This window comes from Brienomyrus brachyistius, chromosome 2, assembly GCF_023856365.1.
Source record: "Brienomyrus brachyistius isolate T26 chromosome 2, BBRACH_0.4, whole genome shotgun sequence".
Classification (NCBI taxonomy): domain Eukaryota; kingdom Metazoa; phylum Chordata; class Actinopteri; order Osteoglossiformes; family Mormyridae; genus Brienomyrus; species Brienomyrus brachyistius.
Window position 1 is genome coordinate 33440883 of NC_064534.1, and position 12196 is coordinate 33453078.

Genomic DNA, 12196 nt, shown 5'->3' on the forward strand with positions numbered 1-12196 from the left:
AGTTTAAACACCAAGAATGCATCTGAACAAGTAATTTACATTCATTAGTGTTACCTGAGAAGCTAAAACATAACAGTATAATACGCTTGCTGATCTTCCTAACCGTTTAATACACTCACTGAAGTTTTGCTCTTTTATGGGGTGGATTGATATACGAGCCCGGTAGTCATTAACGTTAAGTATGATAGGTTTGTTGTGTAACAAGTCCGTGATCGTGATGTGGCAACTGCACGCTTGTGAAAAAGCACCAGTTTTACTGACGATTGAAAACCTCAATGAAGGCCTTTCACGCGGCCTGACACTGTGCTCGTTTTATGTATCTGCCAGATTTCTCATCTCAGTGAAAACATAAGCCTCGGTTCCTTTTATTCCTCAGCGGAGAGTATTTTGAGCACTTCCAGTTTCCTCTATGAGAATCTGAAATGGGAATTTAAGCCTGACGGTGAAATGAAGACAATTAGAGACTGAACGAAGACTTGTGTAGATTTATTATGGATTTCAGCTGATTAACACAATTAGCAAGTTGAAAGCAGACAAAGATGGAGAAGAGTCTCATATAACCTGATATATAGTTAGTTGCTTTAAACCAAGGCAGGAGGCAGTCACAGGGTCAGGGTGTTAGTGTGGGAGAAATTCCTGGACAGAGACAGAAAGGGCCACAGGTCTGAGCCAAGCATAGTGCAGAACTGTGGAGTACCCATTCTTTATAATGCTCTCCACAAGGAAGTATGAAACTGGGAAGAGAATGGGATGTAATGTTCCAAACTGACATGGGCAATAAGGAGCCCAGCCCCAGCCCCTCTCAGTTTTTCGATTCTTCGACATTCTCCACTTCGCTGGATTCTTCCACCACTTTGCCATCAACCATGGTCTGGGTGATCACCTTCACAATCTTCCTGGTCCTGATTTCCTCTGCAGGGCAAATGCGGCATGTAACCGTAAGAATATGGCTCAGGCAACTAGCTAAGAAAAGGTATTAGGATTCCTCGGGAAAAATCACTAATGAAAGGGGATTTTTAACTTCATAACCATAGACACAGACTCCTGAGGCATTAATCTGAGCAACAGCAACATTACATTGTCAATAAATTGCCAGGAGTGTCTGAAAATGTGACAGAATTAGCTAGAAGTTAATTTTCTGCATGACAATAAGCTTCTTTTGGCTGTCTTTCAAGGAAAGACAGACAGTGCTGAGCACGGATTCTGAAATGCATCCTTCCTACAGTGGATGACATGACTGGAGATCCTTGGCAATGTCACAGTGTTCCATGTCAATTATTCCTACTAGCTGTAGCACCAAGAACCTCAGGAACGTTCCTTTGTTCCATGATTATATAAGAAATGAATGTACTTACTCTTGGGGGGAGGTGGAGGTGGTGGAGGTGTCTCCTTGACCCTGAAAAATGAAACACAATGGATATGAGCCCAACTTACTATGAGTCTGACCTCCTCTGTGGCCCCTAGAAGAATCTATCATGTACAGATAACAGAAGGGGGGGGGGGCTATCCCCTTCAGTAATATCATATATAATGTGATATGCTTGGCTTACAAAAAAACACATACTATAAATATATCTCATCACATAATTTAAAGGTTGTTTTTCTGACACCCCTACCCTGTGATAATGGTTTAGTCTAAACTCCCACTCTAGGGGGGCGTGTCCCAAGAGCATAGTTGCAACTTACTTAGGTGGGATATGTGCTTTCACCTGAGTCACCTGAGTCACCTGAGTGACCTTACTTCCAGACCTGCAAGCAAAGAGGCAACAAACGTAATGAGCGGTGAGCGGGAAAGCACAGCATGGCTTTGTACGTGAACTTAACTCATTTAATACCTCGTGTCATAACCAACATTTAATCAATAAGAGATTATGTGAAACAGTGGAATTTAATCGTCGTTTGCTGATCGATTTTCAGAAAGATGATCTTGTTATTCGGTTGTGCCGACTGTGACTAGTTTGGATAGTTAACAGCACAACTCAAATAGCAAAACTGCTACCACAGCAGAACATAGCATTTGTATCAGTCACAATTCTCGTTCCACTGTGTTTGCTGTCAGGGCATGAGAATGACTAAGAGGTCCGTCAAAAAACAGGGCCTGGCGTTTATTTGAAAAACAGCATAAAGTAAGTTCATCAGTTACCAGAAACTCAGAATTGTTTTGTCCTTAAACATTGCTGGCAGAAAATCCCATTTATGGCTAAGAAGAGATTTAATAAATCCCTTATAAGATATAAATCTTATATCGATCTTCGTCAGTCATTTTTATGTATGTTGTGATTGTGCTACTGGAAAGTTAGGATGTTTATGAGAGAGACAGGGTGAGGAGACAGGCGCGTCATAGTGGACCCTGAGCTGAGGTCATCTTTCCACAGTACATGGCCTGACATTCATGGTGGAATCACATGATTTGTGCATAATTTTACCAATTCCCACAAATCAGGTCAGTGTTGTTTGGGGAGCAGCACAGGTTCAGCGCATTGCTGAACCCAATATATGACAAAACATGAATATCACTTTATATATTGTAATTGTAACAGTAATAGTTTAAAAAAAAAAACTAACAGTGAGGCTACAGAATCACCCTATGATGCAATGTAACATCACATCTGATACACTGTCCCCCAACCCCAATGTTAATATGAAACCTGGGTTTCAGTATGAAATGCAAAATATCCAAAATTCTAAAACTATGTAATAAACTAAGTGAATATTTAGGTTTAAATGCAACAGGTCTCGGGTTTTAGACATAAGCAGTTACTTAGAGAATTACTTTTGCCATAAAATGGGTAATCCACATATGAATTTGTATCCATTCTACTCACATTTCCTCGCCTTCCAGCAGCCTCCTGTAGGTGGCGATCTCCAGCTCCAGGTTCTGCTTGACGCGTAACAGCTGTTCGTACTCTGCCTTGTTGCGCTGCATGTCCAGCCGCAGCTGGGACAGTTCGTCCTCCAGCTGCAAGAGGATAGTCTGCAGTCGCTCCATTTCCAAGGAATATTTATGGTTGGTCTCGCCCAGGTTCCCCTCGAGGACAGCCAGCTGAAAGAGACACACAGCCAGGGTGAAATTCCTGCATTCGTGACCACCTCAGCAGCCATGATCTTGTTTACCGCAGTGAACTGACAGACGACATTCAAACAGCTCTGATATCTCCTACACCAATGTAGCCGTTGCCATGTGCAGAACAATGAACTGTAGAAAGGTATCTTTCTGTTCCATCAATGGTGACACAGATATGTCCTTGGCATTGTCAGGACAGGCCAAAGCAGCAGAATTGAATAATATTTCTCTGTTCTCTGAAGACAACAAAAGCGACAAACGAACATCAAAAGACCGAGCTACATCTGACCTGACAGCATTCAGCTCGGTGACAAATCTAGATAGGTGGTTACGAAGAAAATGGCCAAAAAAAAAAAAACACCTTATTTATTGTTTAGCAGACGCTTTCATCCAAGGAAGTGCAAAATTGTTCCACATATGCAGTTATAATTCACTGAGGTAATTAAGGTTAACTGGATAGTAGGGAAGCTCCCAATGGAGCTGTGTTCATTTTTTTCAAGTGTGAGAAAGGTATTGGATTCCACCCAGACAAACATGATACCCTATTGAGAAGAGTCAAATAAAGCCATCAAACTCTGCTAGAATCAATAGTCCTCTGATACGGTTTCCGCATCGTAAAATTGAATTTGATCTTTTGGTGCTTTTTTTTGTCTGCCTTGAAAGAGATATTTGGAAGCTTCCTAATTCTCGCTGGCAGCTGTACAGGACATACTGTAGCGGCATTACAGGAAGATATTTTGTTACAGATTGGCTGCATTAGTGGCTCTCCTAGTGAGCTAGCTATTCTTCTCGTGATTTGTTTGCATAAAATAACAACTGTGGAATAATCAGGAGAATTCCATGCCAAGCCATCAATCTCTGTCATATAATACGAGTATCGGTAATGAGAAACTGCAGCCAGGTGTACAATAATAAAGCCGAAGAAATGATTATAGGGGTGTAGTGGCGAGTTTCATAAATTTTTTGCAAATTTCACATAGATGCCTTTGTTCTAGTAGATGCCAGAATATTCTCTGAATCATCAAATTTCTAGATGTACTAGATGCCAAGGTTCTTCGACGTTGTGTCATGTTAGAAGCAACGGCAAGTAGACCAGGTGAGACGGACAGCTGTGTAGGGAGAGAGTAAAAATAGTCGGATGGGCGGGACCAATCGGGGCTTCACCTGCTTCCGCAAGCTGTCCAGCTCCACCTCCAGGACCTGCAGATAGCGCCGTCGTTCAGTGAGCTCGCTCTGGGAGGCCACCAGGGCCTCGTTGTTCCCCTTCAGTTCGCTCTGCACCGGCTCTAGCTGCACGGAGGTAAACCAACAAAAACAAGTCTTAAAACAACAATAACATACATGCGCGCCGACCCACGCCGGAGGTGAGCCTCTGACCTTTTTTTTGAACCAGAGCTCCGCCTCGTCCTTATTCTTACGAATAATTCCTTCGTACTGGATCCTCAGCTCGGACAGGATGCCACCGAGGTCGGGCCCCTGAGCTGATTCCACCTCTACGTTCACGTTTCCGCCAGACAGACGGGCCTTTAGGGCAGCCATTTCCTAAAACAGGAGAAGATGAGGGCTGGGTGGTTATAACGTGCCGTCATGAGCGAGAGAGCATTTCTGAGAACCCATCAATTCATAATTAATGATCTTTCCAAGAAAGACCGGCGTGGCTATTAGCTTCCGGGGTGTGTTTCTACCTCACCCAGCTAATCAAACACAGCTTGGGCCCCATGAACCTCTGGCCGCTACTCGCCGAAGGAGAACAGGAAGGACCAGCCGTATCCTCCTCCACTCATCCCCATGTGAGCTTTCATCCATCTCTGCTCCAGCACCTTGGATTTCCTGGGACCACAAGCTCGGAACTCCGGCCTCCTTACCTCATCGTGGTTCTTCTTCATGAAGAACAGCTCCTCCCTGAGGTTGTCCAAGTCTCCCTTTAGCATAACAATGATCTGCTCATGGTCTGACTTTGCTTTCCTCAACGCCACGCAGTCTCTCTCCACCGACTGGCAAAGGGCAGCCTCGGCCTCCCATCTGCACACACACACATGCACACAAACGTCTCTAGTATCATGTAACAGCACGGTTATGAAACTCTGCAAAATGCATGGGCACAGTTCAATGGTCCTACAACAGCTTGTTACTATGCAGCATTGACAAACAATCAGAGACACATCAACCTGGTTAGAGACCCCTAGGCTATTTGAGTTATTAGCACACCCAACTTCCCCCCTCCCCGCCCCTCCCCCCACCCAATGAGAGGGCAGTGGCAGCAGTGAAAGTTGTAAACTGGGAGGGCATTTTCCCTTTTTGCGGCCCCTTCTTAGCCAAGGTGCCAGGGCTGCAGTCTGGGTACGCCCCAGTAAACAATACACTAAGCTAACAACATAAGGTGCTTTAATGGAAGACTATAGAAGAAACACCATTTAATCTGTACCATTAAGGCGAAGCAGAGCTCTCACTCAGCACTCAAACACATTTATGGATTTGTTAAACAGGGAAGGTACTGACAGGAGAAAAGTACATGGCTGTAAAAATCTAAAAATCTGCAATTAGCATGGAATGTAGGTGTCTGTCTGGATTAACCCAGTCAGAGGCAAAAACAACGATTGACGGGAAAGTGAATTTCTCATTTCTTCTTCTCATTCTTTGTCCTTGAGACTTTCAGATGTCTTTCTCTAATTTTTAATCAGTGGTTAATTTTATAAATGCAACAATGTGTCATTGTAGTCCTATGACAGATTTTTCTTGTGTTGTTAACCAAACAGCAAACAACATCCGCGGCGAAGTACTATTTTAAGGCATTGAGACTTTCCCAATTTTTTCAGTTTTATTTGTTTTTGTTTGTTTACTATTTTAAATATCATTAGTGATTTATATGTAATGCAGTTTCACAAAGTGAGACATAAGAAGTTTCATTTAATGTAATATTTTACCAGAAGTAATTTTAAATAATAATAATAATAGTTATTGATCTTCCTCCACATGTGACTCCAAAGGCTCTCCGCTGAAGGGTGGCGATTTTTAGCTACTGCAAATTTATAAACTTTACTGTTATAGTCTTTACAAGAACTTTTCATTATTCAATATTCAGTATCAACAGAATCATTATTTTATCAGTTACCACGGTAATTACAACAAAAAACTGTTCACCCTTTGGCGATTTATTAAAAGCTTAAAACGTTAAATCTCTTCGTTGGAAAGCTTATACAGCTAAGCATGTCTTTGTTATACTAGCAGGACCTGAATGTCTACTTTGAATTAGGTGAATTTAAAGGAAAAATGATATAAGGATCCCTTTTGATACTTGAATAAACAGCTGTGTGGCGTGTTGTGCATGGTGTGATACAGAGCAGATATCATTGGTCTGTTCTGACTGCTTGATCCATCCAATTCTTTTGCGAACAAGGCATCCAAAAAAATCACTTTTGTTCTGTTTCAGCTGTCATAACTCATGTCACCCTTTTCTATGAAAAGCAATATGAACAAAACAATTGCCAAAACCAAAATCAAGCAGCCTTACATCATCTCAGTAAGACCCTCAAGTGAGCAAATATGTACGCCACACCCTACTGAGACTCACTTGATTCTGAAGTCATCTGCAGCCAGCTTGGCATTGTCGATCTCCAGCAAAATGCGTGCATTCTCCATGGTCTTGTTTTTCACCTGGCCAACAATGGTGGGAGGGGAACACCTAGCATTAACATACTTCTGTTTACGGTCAACACTGACTTTCATTTGTCTAATGTCATTGGGAAAGTCAGATTCCATTATGGGCTCAGATTTGACTACACCGGGTGGTAAAAGGTAAGAGTTCAACACACCATGTCTCATGGCTCATGAGACACTGACCACACTGCACAGCCCTCCGCTGAATGCTGGTATCCCGGTATGTTTTCAACATTCCAAATTGCAAAAGGGGAACTGACCTCATTTGAAAGTGCTCTCGCCTCGATCATCATGGCCTCGATGTCCCGTCCCCTGGGAGCTCGTTCCATCATCAGCTGTTTGATCTTCTGCTCCAGCTCGGAATTGGACCTCTCCAGGGAACGTACCTTATTCAAGTACTTAGCAAGACGGTCGTTAAGACCTTGCATGGTCTCCTTGTCGTTGCCCATGACTCCCACGCCATTGAGGGACAGACTTCCCAGGGAGTTGAGGCCGTTGCCCACGGACAGGGAGCGGGACATGGAGACGTTACTGACGGAGGTGGAAGCGGCAACGGGTGCCCTGGAGCGGATGTGTCCAGCATCCCTCAGAGACAGGCTGGATATGGAGGCCTGCCTGCTGCTGGAGAACCCCAGAACGGACCTGGATGACATGGTTTTATCTGTAGAGGAAGGTGGAAAACAGGGGATTATAAGAGGAAACCCTAACTACCTGTGGTATAATTAAAATACTTTTGTCAGAGATGTAAACAAAATTACATTTTAAATGTAGTATCTATCACCACAGTGAAATGAAAAACTAATTGCGGAAATTAATGATATTGTGTAAATGTCATTAAGCCCCGCATGAATTCTGTTGTAATAAATTAAACTATTTATTCAGTGTCATAGCCACAATGCCTGAGGTCTATGTGCGTCAGCCACACACAGGATTTCTGGTGTCACACTGTCGGTACAACATGCTAAAATGCCTTAACATGTCAAAAGGTAAAACTTCTATCAGTGACTGAGATCATCAGCCCAGAGAAAAGAATTCCTCACTATCTGTTGGCATCAGCTCTACTCCCTGGAACAACCGCAAGTGACTCACAGCTTTTGATTCTTAACGAAATAATTCCACAAACCTTGCAGTATCATAAAATTGGAGCAATAAAATTAATGACATGTCTTGTATAAAAACAAGTAATTTTTGCATCAAGAGACGGAAGCCGGATGTTCAAACAATGCCTTCAGTTGGCCAGGATGATGGGCCAATGATGAGGCAGCGCCTGAGCAAGTCAAGAACAATAAGCAAAGATCCAACACCCAAAGTCCTGACGGGAAGAGAAACCGAGAAGGACGGGATAGAATACTTACATTGAGGAATGGCAATGCAGAGGGAGAGTCCCTGATGGACACTGCGTTCTGATCCTGCGACACAGGTGACCCTTTTATAGAGACCAAGTCAGCTGAGAGGGTGAGGCCAAAAGTGAGGGGCGTGGCCATGTAACTGGATGGGGGAGGAGCTAAACAAAAAGACATCCTACCCCCCTGCCGTGCAGGTCGAGGAAACCTGACACCTGTCCCACAGCCCTAGGGGAGATGGAAAAATTCACCCATGCTATAAAAGAAAGGCCGGCATTTTTTTAATCATACATTGACGTCGTATGGGAGTTTTCCTCAGTGAGCGTGTGGCTGGGGCTACAGGAATACTTTTATATTAACACAAACATATTTACCATTTTACACAACAGTTTTTTGTCTCCACATATCTCATTTCGTGTGAATGCCGTAAGGCTGATGTCACAAAGCAGAACTGCAGGCTTGTATTTTTTTCTGGCGTGTTTTTGGGTAAATTGATAACCTGTCGCTTTAGCTGCTGGTGCTCAGTATCACGTGAGCATGAGTGCGTTGGGTCTCTGTTTCCTGCAAGTGTTTCACTCGTGCGTTATATTGCTGTTTCCTGGGGAAGCTGTAAAGTTTGAGGGATGCTTTGTGTAACTTGAGGGTTGCTAGTGCCATTTCACAAGGCTGCTGCAATTATGACATCATAAACCGGGGAAAAAGGTAGAGACTGGGTGGAGGTATGATACCGTAAACTGCTGACGTATGATGGAAATTATTGCGGGCTAAGTTTTCAGATGGAGACTCGTTTAGCAAGTTTTGTGTAGTTATATGGAGAGTCCCTCCTATTTTATACAGGAAATTAATATTTGTTTTTGTGATATAACTCTTTAGCAATAGGTCTGTGAGTCCTGCCCCCAGTGGTCAAAATTTTGTTGAGCAATGACTTACTGAATTTGTATCTGTCACACTAAAACCATTTTACTATAATCCTTTCTGACAAGTTTAGGTTACGCATGCTACTTTGTCTGGCACTTAATAAAATTAACGTCGGTCTCCTGTGATTTCTGATAAATAATTGAGCTTCTATTAAACATATTTCATTCTTAGGGCAATAAAATTTAAATGTAAGAATTTTAAATTCTCCTTTGTGTTTTATAAAAAAAAATTTTTTGTCAAAAAGTGGCTTTGATTCAACTCAGAAAAGTTCTGCGTAGAGCACAATGGTGAAATGGCAATCACTTTCCACACAGTGGCTGCACTTTCAGTTTCCATGTGAACCAAACAATGGCTGGTCTCTCTGCTGGCCACTGACCACTGAGTCTGTGTTGTGTGTTTCGGTTTAACAGCCCTTTCGGCTTCAGCATTCCAGGTGCAGCACGGAGACACTCACTCCACCTTTCTTCATCTCCCCCCAAATGCTTTATTAATATTAATAAACATAAGACTTTGCTCCTTTTGCTTCATTATGTCAACTAGATACCCAGCTGACCGTATGAAATTCCTCGTAGCTGAGCACCTCCATCACGCTAAAAAGCTTGCCTATGTATGTAAGAAGAAGCACGTGGTATCAGCAATATTCAATATTCTGATCAAACAAGTTTAGCTGGCTTTTTTAAATATGATTATTATATAAGTATAATTATATAATACTAAAATATATTACCTACAGAGAGCATCACCTACAGAGAGTAAGTTGGGGCATAAATTTTGGATAAATAAAGTATCTCTATCTATCTATCTATCTATCTATCTATAAAGAATAATCAGCATAGAATCTTTGATGAATAATAACAATTATAATAATAATAAGATAATAAATGACCTGAAATTTGTTTGTTTCTGGGACTGGTTAATTATCTTAGTAACCTACAATTGATGCATACAAAATCTTCTATAGTAGACTATATTATTACCAATCTATTTAATGTAGTTCTTTTACATATTAATATTCTTCTTGGTTTTCATGTTTAAAGTGATGAATGCCTAATTTATTTGTCTATTTGCTTATTAGGTACTTCGGTATTCCTGAAGATGATCCTATTCCTAAGTTTGCTGTTGAAACCCAAAGGAAACACACAAAGCTTTGAGTGCAAATTCTGAAAGAGGATAAATATGTGGTTTACATTGGAAACATGATGTGAACTGTTTGATTACTTGTTAGTGGGTTCTTGGGAAAAAACGTAACTTGCGTCCCACCCAAGATTACATGACAATGAAACGTTCAGCATGAAGATCTTCTGTAATTATGATAATGATAATAATAATTAGGCTTGTAAAAAATGAGCATAGATGTGTCGTTAGACATCAGGTACTTCCCAGGATCCTTAAGGAACCACGGAATTCAAGTCAAGTGTGAAATTATGGCCTGCTTCCTCACGGCTTCTTCACTCAAGGCGTGTCTTGTATGCCTGGGCTTCAGGCAAAATAGCATTCACACCCATGTAATGATTTTCTGATGACTATTAGATGAATTCTGAGATCTGGCACTCAGATGAGGAAAAAAATAATCGGTTTCATGTTTGTGGTCCAGAAAGTGTAATTTATACAGACTGTGTGCCTGTGTCCTTTGTTGTCCTTGCATTTATACCTTGAAATTAAGCTGAGAGTTTCTTTATGAAGTGTTCTGGCGTCTTAAGTTTGCTCTGTTTGGTTTGATGGGCTGGTGCTCATGTTGGCGTGATCTCTGCAAATACTTGTGCTTTAACAAAAGATAATTTCAAAGAAAACATATAAATAGTCTGCAGCAGACCGTAAGAACACAGATTAAAAAATAATTAAAGGAGAAATGTTTGTATAGATTAACACCCATGTTTGTTATGTGATGGAAAACATCACTTAAACAGGTTAGGGTAGACAGTCAGCAGTTACTTGTGTATCATGTATTTCAAAGACTGCAAAGCATTCATCTTCTGAGAATGTTACAAGCAGAGAAAATTGTTTAGGTGTGGCATGTTGCAATCCTGCCAGGCGGGTAAATGTTAACTTCAATGGTAAGTTCAGTGGTCTGAAAGGAATTCTGAAATTCCTCCCCATTGAAATATGTGGTCCAATCACATTCAGAGTCTCCTCATTAGAAACACCTGCAATTAACACAACAGCAAGTACTCATTTCGGCTGCAAAGCTTTGTTTCTATCTGACAGGTCATCTCAGTTTCCCTCCCTTTTGATGATAGTTGGGCCAAGAAAACACAATGTAACTTTTTCTAGCTAATGTTCTGTCAACACACTTCCAAGTGCTTACTGTAGCATGAGCACAGTCAAATGAACTTATTACTACTGTGTAATTAGCCATTTTGCATGTTCTGTTTTACATTTTCTTTCAGGCTAATCTTGTAGCTTGAAGGGGGGTGGGGGGGGGGGTTGTAAATTAATTATACGTCTCAATTTAAACCAGATAGTGATTAAGCTTCTGCATAGCAGGATCCTGAAGAAACTGGCCGCATGGTGGACTGTGATTAGGTGCAAATCTGATATGTTATTTTTCAATAAAACATTTTGCTGTTTTATGTAATACTTGCCTTCATAGGAACACAAAGATTATATGATGTTTTGCTAGATGGAATTTGGGGTTGAGTTGTAGGGCGGTTTGTGGCTCAATGGGTTTGGATAAGGTGCCTGTCATCAGAAGGCTGTTGGTTTAAATCCTGGGGCCCGAATTATTGGGCCCTGAAATCCTAAATTGCCCCAGGAACTGACTCAAAAATGTAAAAACATCTGTTAACATAAAGAAATAAAACTGGGTATTAGCTGTTTACAAATAAAACAAAAATGAATGATGGCTATTTTATAGAACATTTCAAAAGACATGTCTAATTATCAGTGATGCTGAAGTGAACTAGTAGATTTAGCACGGTGTGGTATAGCTCCCCCTGGAGGACACTACTCCTACTTACAGCTATGAGCAGCCCCACTGCGGTCATGTCATATTTCAGCTCTCTTGAGTAGGTGGTAGAGTCACCGTAACCAGTTTCCAGTTTTGCCACCTGCTTTGGAAGTGAGTGGGGGTGGGGGGGGGGGGGGGGGGAACTTGGTCCCTTCACAAAGCCACACTATTGTCCAGACAAACAATGACGAGAATGTGAGCCATTTGCCCTGCTCAACAGTGGCCCTGATATTGCTGGAAAGAAGAGGTAACGATGATGAAGGAGGC

At 41.7% G+C, this 12196-nt stretch overlaps 1 protein-coding gene across 1 annotated transcript; it reads right to left on the minus strand.

The window, feature by feature from the left end:
- Positions 1–470: 470 nt before the first annotated feature.
- krt1-c5 (keratin, type 1, gene c5) lies at positions 471–8231 on the minus strand. Its single transcript, XM_048989116.1, has 10 exons — positions 8077–8231; positions 6982–7382; positions 6636–6718; positions 4930–5086; positions 4442–4606; positions 4229–4354; positions 2826–3043; positions 1687–1749; positions 1356–1396; positions 471–912 (listed from the first exon to the last, which is right to left on the minus strand). Exons 2-10 carry the CDS (start codon positions 7372–7374, stop codon positions 803–805), a joined length of 1356 nt encoding a protein of 451 aa, XP_048845073.1. The 5' UTR covers positions 7375–7382; positions 8077–8231; the 3' UTR covers positions 471–802.
- Positions 8232–12196: the final 3965 nt, after the last annotated feature.

Excerpts from the sequence above, each read along its gene's own strand:
- krt1-c5 (XM_048989116.1), bottom strand. The coding sequence starts at position 7,374 with ATGTCATCCAGGTCCGTTCTGGGGTTCTCCAGCAGCAGGCAGGCCTCC. Across the intron at positions 1,397-1,686 it reads AAAGCACATATCCCACCTAA|GGTCAAGGAGACACCTCCAC; the intron begins GTAAGTTGCAAC and ends TTCATTTTTCAG. Across the intron at positions 913-1,355 it reads ACCTCCACCTCCCCCCAAGA|AGGAAATCAGGACCAGGAAG; the intron begins GTAAGTACATTC and ends TTTGCCCTGCAG.